The sequence below is a fragment of the Hippocampus comes genome, unplaced genomic scaffold (genome assembly GCF_001891065.2).
Source record: "Hippocampus comes isolate QL1 unplaced genomic scaffold, H_comes_QL1_v1.1 scaffold322, whole genome shotgun sequence".
Lineage (NCBI taxonomy): Eukaryota > Metazoa > Chordata > Actinopteri > Syngnathiformes > Syngnathidae > Hippocampus > Hippocampus comes.
Window position 1 is genome coordinate 681,548 of NW_017805137.1, and position 13,065 is coordinate 694,612.

The 13,065-nt window shown below is 43.1% G+C and overlaps 1 protein-coding gene and 1 long non-coding RNA gene across 3 annotated transcripts in view; one reads left to right on the forward strand and one right to left on the reverse strand.

Annotated features, from left to right (window-relative positions):
* LOC109514166 (uncharacterized) overlaps positions 1-7,224 on the forward strand; it is a 28,368-nt gene extending 21,144 nt beyond the window's left edge. Inside the window, exons 2-3 of one of the 2 annotated variants that reach the window (XR_002167945.1) lie at positions 3,548-3,631; positions 3,699-7,224. This is a non-coding gene — a long non-coding RNA (uncharacterized LOC109514166). Of the gene's footprint in view, positions 1-3,547 lie in introns of both variants that reach the window. The other variant, XR_002167944.1, reaches the window with a different exon arrangement.
* The window catches only part of LOC109514165 (guanine nucleotide exchange factor VAV3-like), a 51,634-nt gene that overhangs the window by 34,058 nt on the left and 4,511 nt on the right, over positions 1-13,065 (reverse strand). Inside the window, exon 2 of the mRNA XM_019867019.1 lies at positions 8,262-8,378. Within this exon, the coding sequence (XP_019722578.1) occupies positions 8,262-8,378 (117 nt within the window). The remainder of the gene's footprint in view (positions 1-8,261; positions 8,379-13,065) is intronic.

Here is a 13,065-nt window from a genome sequence, read left to right on the forward strand (position 1 = left end):
TTTTGTGTGCATTGAGATGTGTTTCTATTATTTTGACCTGCTCGTGTTGCTCAGTAAGTTAACTTGAAGATTACAGTGGAATCGCTTGTCAATGTGATGAAGTGCAACGTTACACAATGGCAACTGCAACACGGTGCCTGCAGGGTCACGAGTGCGCCTAATTAAGTGACCTGTCAGTATACCGAAGCTGTTCACGCAGTAAAAAAAAAATGCATCCGGTTTTGTTTGTTCGTTCGTCACACGTCAGTCTGACAGACGCAGCGGTGTTCAAGATGCGGTCCACGCAGGGAGAAGCCAATAAAAATCGGATAAGCTCAGAGAGGGAGGCGAGCTCATGTTTGGCAATCAAAGCCGCGGCTCATTAACACCCGTAATACATAATTAGCAAGCCTGGCTATAAAGATGCAGAGCTGGTTGCGATGCGGCACGCGTCTCTCCTCGGTCCTTGTTGCCCCTGGAATTTCCTTGACAAAGATACCTCACAGCTTGTCCACACTAAACGTTTACCCCAGAGATGTCAAACTCATTTTTGTCACGGCCCACTTCGGTGGGCCATTATGACAGCGTAGCCACAAAAATGAATCACGGCAAAGATTCGTCTTGATCCATAGGACAAAACACACAATCGCCGGATAATAGCGCATGACGATGTTCCACAAAATGACTCGATGCGGCCATCGCTGCAAGTTGATCTCGTTTTGTCACTCTATGTTAATGACTCAACAACTGGCCCAGCTGCAAACAAGTCTCATGCTCAGAAATGAATTTTCCAGATGAGAACACTGGAACCCATCCATCCCAGTGGAAGTTGAAGACACTCCAAGTCTTCGTCTAACTTCAGTCGCGCACTTACACAGCTCAGTCATGTGATCTCCTGCAAGTCCAATAAACAACCGCAGCATTAAGGCCGAATATGAGACCATGACTTGCTCTGCGGCCCGCTAGCGTCGTCTTAGCAGCAGGAGATCAAATTTGACAATTTCTACCCGGGCGAATGGCATCGATGCTGACGGGCACGAGTCCCTTACGATTCACGTACGCATGCGGTGGTGCAGATGGATTCAAACGCCGCACACGACGGCAGTTTATTCAACAACTCTCCGGCAATCAGATCTGGAAAATTGTTCTTGCTTTGCTGCAATGTTCATGCGCTCATAAAAAAAACAAACATATCACATTTGCAGAACACACCCACACTGAGTGGGATATGCTGTTATTCTTACACAGCTTGAGGCCTTGATGCACGAACTCGTCTGATCTGACAAATTTTCACCTTGCTGACAGCTGGAGGGAGGGAAGGCACAACCGTCGACATAAACAAGCAGTCCTTGCTCACACGTTGCACAAATAAACGCATGGGATGTGCCTACTCTCAAGTCTCCAAAGGGTTAATTAGAGAGCACGCAACAATTGTATTTTGTGCTTTTCATTATTTATGCCAAACGCAACGTGCAGGAAACTCACAGCGCACACCACGATTGCGCCATGTGACGATAGAGGCGAGGACGCCATGAAGGCGGTTAATGGGCTGGATTTGTACAAGAAACTCTTCTTCTCTCATAATGTCATTAGCATGAACGCATGGAGCTTATATCACACTCAAGTTCTCCTTTAAATGAAATTCCTTGATGGTAATCAAGATATTTTTTATTTGGCTAGGCATGTATTCCAAAGTGTATGTGATTAAAATTAATTTCTATTCTGAAAATAAAATGTCATGTGGCAGCCGTGCTAAAGATATAATCACACCAGCAGTTTCCAAATGAGTCTGTGGTACACAGTCGTCTTTTTTTTCTTCTTCTTCACATTGACACTTTCTTTATCTTGAAATGTGGCTCATCATGAATTGGTAGAAAGTTGAGAGGCATCTGCCCGAGGCCTTGTTCAATCCAAAGCGTTTTCAAAGTTTTCGACAGCTACTACAGTGGCACTCGTTGCAGTCTCGTTTGGAACAAATTGAATCACTGCAAGTTTAAGTGTGTTTCTTTTGTTTTGTAAATAAGGCCACGAGCCTGTCAATAAAAACATACCACCCGAAAAGAAAGATGAGCGTCACATTTGGACAAATGGGTAGAAGCTGTGTTAGTTTTCTCGAACAAGGCAGGTTTCGACAAAGTACAACAATTGAACTGTGCTTTCTTTTCAGTACGACTGAAGTCATCTAATCAGGAACCAATTTGCACTTAAAGTCACAATGTGAACAAAATCTACAAAGTCGGCAGGGCTTCATTGTTTCGTAACATTGCAGACCTCTCCCCTGAGTCCCCTTCGGTCGCTGACTCAAACCTCCCTTCACATGGGCTGTCGACCAGATATGTTTTAAAACAAGGATTTGCGCTTTTCACAAGAATAACATGTGGAGAAAACCGATGGCGTTTTCTTTTGATTTTTTTTTTTCCTTTTGATTTTTTTTTTTTTTTTTTAATCTTAACTAGCTGTGCCTTTCCAAATGTTGGAACAAATAACACTGGTAGAGGAATGATGATTCCGCTACAACAAAAAAAAAAAAAAATGTGTTGATGAATTTGCAGAACCAGAACGTAGATTCATGTAGAGGCAGCTTGGTCAAAATGGTCTGTTTGAACTGATGCGCAAAAGCAACAGAAAATACTGTAACACGCATACCAAGCCAGTAGGTGATAATGTAACATTGCTGAAAAGGAAGGGGGGGGAAAAAACTGTTTAATCTCACAGATGCACGTGGATGGACAAAGCCCAAAAATGACCAAAAAAAAGATAATGACACAGAAGCAATTGTCTGACAAAATAGCACATAGTATAGTATAGCATAGTTTCGTACCACACGAGAAGAACCCAATTTAGTGACTCTGTTTTGCAACAAACGGTTGGCGATTTCAAGGCGGCCGCAAATAGCCATCTTGTCATATCTATAAGGGATAATTGCGTTTGCATCAGTAAGAACACCCTCAGGATGCCCCTGCATTACAATCATGAAGAATTATAAATAAGCGGGGAATATGCACAAGAGCTCACTACGCAAATTCCCCACTTTTAGTCATGCAGCTGTGCACAATTGTAAATGACTAGAATAATTTGAGTCCGAGTAAAATGAAACCATGCATCCATTACAAATGCACCAAATGGTACATTTAGAGTTTTTACAGAGACAGAAATGCTGTGACTTGGGAAGATTTTAACCCAACGACAACAAAGCTACATCCTTCCTCTGTACATCGGTACAACTTGGAAAATTGCAGGACAATATGCCAATAAACCAAAATCAATGAATATACACACCGCGAATTTGTCGGCATGATGACATCATTCTTTGATGACATTATAGCAGTGACAAGTATTAAATAGTAACATTTTAAAAAAGAATGCTGCTCCGATTGATTCCAACACAAATTTATATGTGCGGGCACACCCGTTTAAAAACAAAAAAAAATAGGGCATGGCTCATTATGTAAATTTGGGGAGTAAAATATTTTGAGATATTGTTAGATGCCACACTATGTAACGAGGTGGTATATTTTCTTCACATTGTAGTGGATAATGTTGATGTGATTCCTTTTTACTTTGACAGTGCATCCACCTACTCCACCTCCACATCTGGGAAGCAAGACAGAGGGAGGAGAAGAAAAAAAAAAAAAAACAAGCTTCATGGTAAGTGGTGAGCATCTGGAAAATGAATAAATGGAATACAATGCACAACTCCTGAAATCTTTATGTTCCAGAAAAACATTTCTGACATAGCTTGAAATATCATAAAGACCCCTGTGAAACCCTCTTCATTGTTATTGGAGTGATGGCAGATGCCGCCTCCAGCACTTCATCGAGGATTCAAAGGAATGTTGTCTGCAAAATGCTGAAAGAACAGAGATTCCACTTCAGTTGAAGATAGAACCCGTCATCCTTTCATGCTTTACATTGAGTCAGAAAGTGCTCTGGGAAAAGCGCTTTCTTCCATGGGCCCGCTTTCTTCTTCCAAATTTAAAGAGTGAACACGCAGGGCACCTCCGACAGTCATCAACAGGACCGAAGTCTGAATTCCAACCGATCTGAGGTCGAAAAGGCGCAAAAGGAACATCGTAAACTAAGGTCTGGAATGACGAGATGATTATTGTATCTGCCCAGCTGTCACACACAATACCAGATATATCATAATCCCACCAATAATTTCACCTCAACCTGTATCTTATCCATTGCAAAACCAGATTTGCCACAATCGGATACACTTAAGTCAGCAATGTAAATGATGAGTCCAATCTTTCAACTCTATTCTGCATCGCACTGAGTACATCGTCGCCAATCAATCACCGTAGTTCCAGCAAGCCGAGCGCTGACTTGTGAAGATGGATAAAAAAAGCTGTCGGAAAGTAGGACAGTGAGGTGAGGGGGACTAGTTTATAGACTTGCGGTTCATCCTTTGCGGTCTTTGATCCTGTCCACGGTGGCTCAGCCTCACATGCGCACCGGCTGGCCCAGACTCAGCGGTGGCCTAAAAATATCTGTCGAGTATCTTCTCCGGCAACCGGTGAGAGTGAAAAATGCTGCCTTCTCACCAAGGTGCCAGAAAGCAAATTCGACCTTCATGTGCACTGTACTTTCAAACTGCATTCTGACACTTCAAATCGACTTGAAAGTGTGTCTAAGTTATGCAAAAAAAGTGAAATGCTGCGTTAGACACATCTACCAAAAGTACATTTTCATTTTATTAAGGACTCCGGATATTATTTCACCAAGAAAAGCTCAAAATATGTACACAATACTAAAATTGAAATTGGATGTTCTCGGTTTCCAGCCGCTTCAATGTTATGAACTTCCTTTCAACTCATATTGTATGCGCAGCCAAACACACACTCACATTCAGAACGAGATGGAATGATGGCTGGATGACAAAAATATGCATTGTCAAAGTTCGAAGTGTTGAAATGTATTAACAGTAACCCAATTTTAACACGTGCCACATGCTTCATGATGGCGATGTCATCATTTGAACCAGACACTGATTTTTTTTTCTCTGTTGCTATTATTCTTGATGGGATTTTTTTTTTTCCAACACTACACAAATCAGGCGTCAGCCGTCGTCTCAGAACTGTTTGCGTTCCAACATCAGCAATTCCACTGTATGTGACTTGAGGGTAAGTATACAGCTTGGATCACCCTCTGGGATAAATATATTCAGCTGACATTTTAATAAGCACACTACAACCATCGGGTGAATAATGTTTTGGCTCGTATTGTATTTTCAGTGACGAAAAAACAAAATGTCTTGTCAACCACCCCCGCGGGACCCTCCTACATGCCATCAGGTGGTAGTTGTTGCGGCGAAGGCGTTCAATGTGCTCACACGGGGATCAAACACACGTCCGCAATCATCAAAGACGTTTCCCTCTTACATCCTGAAACAATCACAGAGAGGATTCGGAGCTGCAGCTGCTGGGCGAAGAGGCGCAGACGTCACCGGCCCTCGGTTTTGCGTACGTGCGTGAGTGTATGTGTGGAGTGTGCCGTGCGCGTTTTGTGCGTGCATTCACGCTTGAAGAAGGCCAACAGAAGTGTGACTCAAGTAGATGTGAGCACCAAGCAATTCAGTAAGCAGGAGTCCGTGAATTATCCACAGACCTTTGAGCACAAGCTCCCATCAAATTGTTCAAATTTCAATGCAAAGTGTATCACCCTTGAGTGGGCGTATTTAAATCCGAGCGTGGTTTAGTGGCGGGGGGAGGTTCAACATCGTAGCGGGATCCTTTCCACTGCAGCCGTTGAGTTTAACCCTTTTGGGTTTTTGTTCTACATGACTATTGATCGGTCTACTTTCAAGTGCCAAGATCCATATCTGAAATGAGGAAAGCAGCATGAAAATTGCCAACAAGAAAATACATCCCGGTACTAATACTGTTACTGTCCTAGGAATGCTTCAGAGGAACAACTCAGAGTTACAGCGACAATAAATCCCTCGGCCGACTTAAAAATGTCATCACGGGAATGTTCCCCCATTGTGAGCAAGACAAGTAGGCAATTTGCTAAGTCCTCCACGGCCGACGCAAGCCGTGGAGGGAAATGTGTCAATGTAAATGTAGACCACACAGTAGCTCGGGCAAATGCTGCAAAGATACCGCCAAGGTATCCATTACCATGGAAGACATGTGATATCTGGCCACTCAAATTGTCTGGTTAGAGAACAGCTGAAGGGCAACGGAGGGGGGGAGGAAGGAGAGAGGAAGGGCGAGCTAGTCGGGGGGGATGTATCACCGCTTTACTGGATTTCCACTGTTAAACGTATCACTGATACCTGAGGGGAAAATAACCAATCAATAAACCTCCGTCTCCAGCTCCCCTTTCATTTTTGCCTTGCACTCGCATGTCTGTTTCCATCAAACACACCCCGCCCCCTCCCCACCCAAAAGTACACTCAACCTCAGCATGTTCACTCCCTTCAAAATGCTAGCGAGAATGATCGAGGAGAGAAGATTCCACTCCGGCTGACATAAAAGTGTCATTACGCTTTGTGTAAATGGTAACCTCTTTAAAGACGTGAGTGTTACGCCTCTGGCCGAGCTCTCTGCAAATACAGAACCCGAAATAAAAAGATGATACACCACTCAAGTGCGTCCATCACATCAAAATGGGAGTAGTACTCAGTGGAGCGCGGACCGAGGCTCAACCGAACAAACATAACAAAAGGCATTTGTGTCCATTTCCCCAACCCCACGTTAGCATGCGACACTTGCAAGATGACAAGACCGTACCGTTTTTTTTTTGGGGGCCTGATCGTGACTGGACATAAATGAATGCAAAGGGCAACCGGTCTGAAATAACAAGGTGCCAAAGTCAGAGTTCATGTTGGCTAAGAATCTTCTCTCCCTGAAGAACCCCAAAGTCCGAAACCCTTCATGTGTTTTCAGGACCGATCTGTAAAGCAGATGTTCTTGCACTGAGGACAAACAACCACAGACAGATTTGATGCACATGAACCGTGTTTTGTTGGCACTGCAGTGCTCTGCAGCTTTGAATGAACGTAGACAGCATCCAGCAGCTTTTAGTTCCAGTCTTGTCATGTTTTCTCTGCTAATGGGTTCTCGCCCTGATTTTAAAGGCACAGAAGGTCAGGAGGATCTGAACTTTACCAAAGTGAATTTCTCATGTGATTGCACCACTCTAGGAGCGCAACAACAAACAGACACTTGATATTTAATTCATAAGGAGTGAGGAGACTATTCTTAAACCAAAAAAACTAAGCAAAAAAAAAAAAAAACCCCCCGCAGGTGAGTGGCAGCTTAGCCCATTCCCGCTGCTCCTTGCTCCATTAGCTTCCGCGGAGCCAGCCAAGCGAGCATTACAGTTGCCGGCTTGCTGTCTAATCTCAGAGATGTAAAATGTACTCTGGGCAATGTGGGAGTCACTCAAGAGAGTCATCAAAAAAATTGCGCCTGGGCCAACTGGAATCACGGGAGACAAATTAAAATGAGACCTCTTTAAAAAAAGCATTTGCATTTGAATCACGTATGTCAAAAGGACGGTTGTAAAAAGATCTCAAGCGTGTTCAGGGAGAAGATTTTAAACATTTTTCTTTTGATTTCTACAGTCTCGATGCAGTCAATGAGATTCGACTGTCGTGAAATTTCAGTAGCTTTCCCTTCAACTGTGCTTTGTGTTTTTCACATTCTTGCCTTTTAACTCAGAACCTGTCCTGAAAAAGTGGCCGATTGCAATTTTCTGAAGCAAATAAGCGGCCGCGTGACACAGCATTTTAATCACTTCCCCTCATTAGGGGGGGAAAAAAAAAACGTTTCAGCGAGCTGTCTTGAGGGGAGCTAAAGCGTTCATTACTTTTGATAAGGTTGCTGACTCGAAGCTGTAAGTGCGTCTGCAGTTCTTTGACAAGTTTCCGGCTGACCCCGGGATGTCCCCGGGAGAATTCATTAGAAATCTTTTGGCCTGGATGCCAGAACATGCTCCGGAGCCTTTTGATTTTTTCTTTTGAGAATGTGTATGTGTGGCCGTGGAGGTCAGGGTGTTAAACACCAAGTGTTGCTATTTTGTGATGAAGCCATTATTATATTTGCTGTTGTGTTTGATTTATTAGCCCCTTCGATGAGTGTACAAAGCACAAGCACAGTCAGGAAGGATGCACTCATTGCAATGTTCAAGAGCTTTTTTGTGTGTGTTCTTTCGACTGACAGATTTCATAACTTGGAGGCAAAGGCAAAAGGGCCTGATTCTTGTGAACCCCTGGAGATTCTCCCAAGTATTTGGACAAGCTACCGTATGCTTCTGTGGTACCGGTATCTCACCTTTCCAAAATCCCTGACGTCGAAAAGGTCAAAGGCCTCAAACAGCTCACTTTTCTTCATGCCAAATAAGTCATTGCAGGCCGCCAGAAAAGTCCTGATGTTCTTCAGGCAGAGGAACTGAATCGGGGAGAGAAACATCGTTGGTGAATGAGGAAACTGTCCATGTACGAGCACAGGTACATGTTATTTGCACCGAAGAATGACCTCGCACCCATATCTTAACGTTTTATGTTGCCGAATACACACAGACCAAGTAACTTTGTGTTTTAAGTTCCCATTCTTGAAAAGGATGTCTGGAATTGGTTGGAAAGGATGATCAGTATAAATGCATTCATATTTATTCCCCCCCCCCCTCCAAAAAAATATATATATATTTACTTAGGTTGGAGGTGTATATTACGGCTAATCAATTCAGTGAGTTTTTATTGAAACGCGAACAGCCAAATGCTGGAATGAAATTGTTAAAACTGTAAATTTAGGCTGAAGTAGTAAGATTTAACGAAACCTTCTTTCATACCGTGATACTGTTCGTCTTTATAAGGAAAGCAATGATGCAGACTGGGGGGAGGGAATGGGAAGGTGTCATCAGAGTGATGTTAGCCAACAAGCGGTATTCTCTGGCTTGTGGCTGCTATCCTTCCTGTAATTGATACAGGATGGAACTGAGGAGCATGCTGATGAAACAACTTTTTTTTTTCAGGAAGTGATGTTTTTTGCCACATCACTATCCACCCACACTCATGGGACGAGGTTAACCAGATGACCTCATGTGGAAATGTGCATTCCACAACGAATATAACCTCGATGTGAACTGAATTGCGCATTAGTACAGAAAATCGGAGACATCAAATAAAATCCAAATGTGCTGTTCGCTAAACAGCGCAGTGAAGTCTTTGCAAAGCGAGGTTGACTCAAACGTGCTTCATTGACACCGCCGTTGCAAAAGTAATCGGTCACCATTAGGTATGATGTCTACTGCTTTATAATGGCTATTGTTGTTGCTCCTGCATTGAATATGATGTCTAAAATGCAGGTATGTTGTTGCTGTAAACGGGACGAAAGAATTTCAGTACATTTAATGTCTCCAACTATTGCTAGCTAGCCATTATTATTGTGAATGCTTTGAACTGTGGTATTATTCCATTTCTTAGCTCACCTATCCCTGCCATTGCCTTTACCTTTAAAATATTACATCTGTCTTAATCGGTAGAATTTGTCCTCAAGGAACTAGCGGATAGCAAAAATACAACTGTGAGAAAACAATGTACCCATTGACATGTCAGAAAACGATATGCTCCATCGAAGGAGAAAAGCTGCAGGACGACCTATTCCTTCACTCATACACAAAGCATAATGAGATTTGTTTCAGTGGAGAAAAATATGAAATAGTCATCTACTCCAAATTGAATTACATCTTGAAGACAAGGCACCTTTGCGAGAAAGAAAACAGACCCCAAGCCAACGAGCTCCCGATAAGATGCCGAGTAGGAGCAGCTGGAACTGGATTATTGAATGTTTACATTTGTACACATCAGTCTATTTTATCAGACAAGCACATCTTGTCCGCCTACAGTCTCCGGAGAGTTCCTCGGGATTCTGTACATTATCTCAAGGAAGCAGCTTCACACAGCACAAACGAAGCAGAGTGTGTCGGGCTGGCTACGAGTTGAGGACAGTTGCGGGGAAGCGAAGGAGGAACTTTTCCACAGGCAGCGCTAACAAGCCAAATGTAAGACAGCAAGAGTGCAGACCAAGCCTTGAAAAATGAATCGACAGCGACTCCGCAAGCTCTTTCTGATCAGCTAAGAAGCTGGAAAATTGAGTTCAAGAGCTTTTTTGTGTGTGTGCACATTGAAATCTAGAAGGAATGCAATTAAAATGTTGTCTATGGACCGTTATCCTCTCTCAGCCATATTGGAAGTCGAGAAATTCTCTTTGTCCCGTCTACGGCGTTTATCATTTATTGCTCGCCCACCACGAAAACAGCTCTGAATTGTCCGAAGGTGTGAAAGGAAGTGTGAATGGTTGCGTGCGCGCACACACACACACACACACACACACACACACACACACACACACACACACACACACACACACACACACACACACACACACACACACACAGTTATACAGTACATATAAAGTTTTTCAAGAATAGTATGTAAAGAGCTTTAAATCCCACCACTCCATTTAATGATACGCCGACCATCTGGAATGTCAAACAAATATGAGCCCTGAGAGTCAAGTCATCTTACTGCTGCTCTTTTTGATATGCGTCAGGCCGTGCTTGGTGTCCTCAATACGTATCCCGTTCCTGCTGATGTATTCCGTCGTCCAAGCTCCATAGCAACAAGCTGAAGCCTTGTTATGGCCCCTTTGCAAATTGTAGAGCGTAATGACATCCAGTTTGTGTACGTCCGCCGCTCGCTGCACGGCTGAAGGCTTGTCTCTCGTTGTATGAGCCTTGACGAGGGCCGATAAATGGGCAGCATGCAGATTGCGGAGGTAAGGTTGTAATTTAGTCCAGTGGAATACGTCTTGAAGCTACACTCAGTAGACACTTCATTTGATACATTCCAGATTGAATCTTCACTGTGTCATACTGAGACATCATATTTTTTTTATCTTCTCATACAAATGGGGTTTACCCCAAATATTGGAAACATCTCTCGGTTGTCAGCAAATAGTTCTAAAAAAAAAAAAAAAAAAAAAAAAAAAAGAAGCTATCTGTGACTATAACAGTCACAGTTACATGCATTGAGTCGCTCTTGACTTATTCATTAAGCAAGATACGGGAGTATGTGACGAAAAGATGTAGGTTCTTTTTCTCTCGGCGGGTGGGTTGACAATGACATCTCAGAAGCTCATTTCAATGCGGCAATCTATTCTATTTCTTCTTTTTGTCAAAGGAAATCAGTGGAAAGAAATTAGGCTTGAGCAACTTGCATCCCATGATCTTCTGTCAAGCATTTTTTTTGAAGGTGCCAAGTCACATCTGATCGCCGCTTTGACATCAAGCCTGTCTGCTGTCTAACCAGGAAATGAGAGATGCCGCACAAATGAAGGCACTGATTAAACGGCTTTTTCATCTTACAGTCTGTGCCGTTGGGTTCACTGCAGGGACCCAAGAGACAGCCGGGCCATGACCTGACATTACATTCGAATTTGTGTGTCTACGGTCGCTTTTCATTCCAGCAACATTGGATTGGGTTGGTGTGCTGTCCAGATCAAAGCATTGAAACTTTGTCGACTGACTAAAGTCTTTCCAGTCCATTTTCCAGCAGATTTCATGACACCGATTACATTTGGGGTCCGCCTCCATATCACATCTTATCACGTTTCCTTTGATTGACTCCACAGTTTTTTCCGCTTCCACTGGCACGTTTGTCCTCTTTAGGTAGGAGGAAACAGCCCTGCTTGGTGTGCATGCCGTGACTCAGCCATGTGCTTTTTCCATCCTTCCATCCATCCGTTTTGTCCTGCTCACCTTGGTGAAGATGAGCAGGAGCCTATTCTAGTTGACTTTTGGATGAGAGGCAAGGCATACCCTGCGCTGATCACAAGTCGATTGCAGAACATCTGTCACTAAATAACGCAATTCTCTGTGATCCAAAATAGGGATCTCTTAGCGTTAGAAGAAGATGAAGACTGCGCTCTAACTGCGGTCCATTACATTTTTTTAATGCAGTTTTAGAGCCCACAAAACTGAGAATCAATCAGGCACTTCAACAGTGTGTTTTTTTTTTTTTGTAACAGCAGAGGGACGTTGCCGCCTCCAAAATGGAAGCCATCCAATTGTTAAATCGATAGTACGATCTGAAAACCTGTTTCAGCTCTCATTCATTTTCTACTTGTCATAGCACTCCCATAAAACATTGATATCGAAAAGCGTCCCTTCTCTTTTTTTTTTTTTTTTTTTTTTTTTTACCCACTTGCATCAGGAAGTATCATCATGAAGCTGTTCAACATATCAAGTATGTCAGGAGCACCAGCTGCAGTTTCACGGGATAATATATCGAATGTACAATTCTCCATGCTTTCCAGTTTTCTAAATGTAAAGACATTAAAGAGACAAGAACCCCGCACACACACACACACACACACACCCACACACACACACACACACACACACACACACACACACACACACACACACACACACACACACACACACACACACACTCTTCCCAGCATGCTACCTCCCCCACATTGCCAATAAATGTGTCCAAAGCCATTTTCCATGAAATGCTAGTTTTAACCCTAGTGACCCCCCCCCCTCCCGCCCCCAATGTATACACAAAGGTGGAACCCCAACCCCCACTAGTAGAGTGCAATATGTGATATGAATCCTGCAAGAACACATCTCTTGTCATTTTAGCTGATTGGCTTGTGAAAATATGAGGTAGGATTAATTGAGTTACATAAGAGAGGCAAAATATACTCAGCATGTTGACAGTGCAATTTTACACCGCCGCAAACGACCACCATCATAAAACACTTTTTTTTTTTTGTATCTATCTCTCGCATTAGATTTTGTTAGATTCAACATGTGTATCTCATGGCTTGTCCACTGAGTCTCAAGGGTCATTAAGAACAACTTTTATTCTATGCAGGGAGTCTTCCACCGTCCCTATCATTCTTCATTCCATCAATGTGGGAATTCCCACTTCCAGTATTGACAACAGTCATCCATCACTTCATGGACGACCCCCATGAAGTCAATAATCTGCTGAAATGCACGAGGCTTTGGCTGTATTCATGTGACTCCTACTATAGGGCTAGCTTAGTGTGTTGGGATCAACAA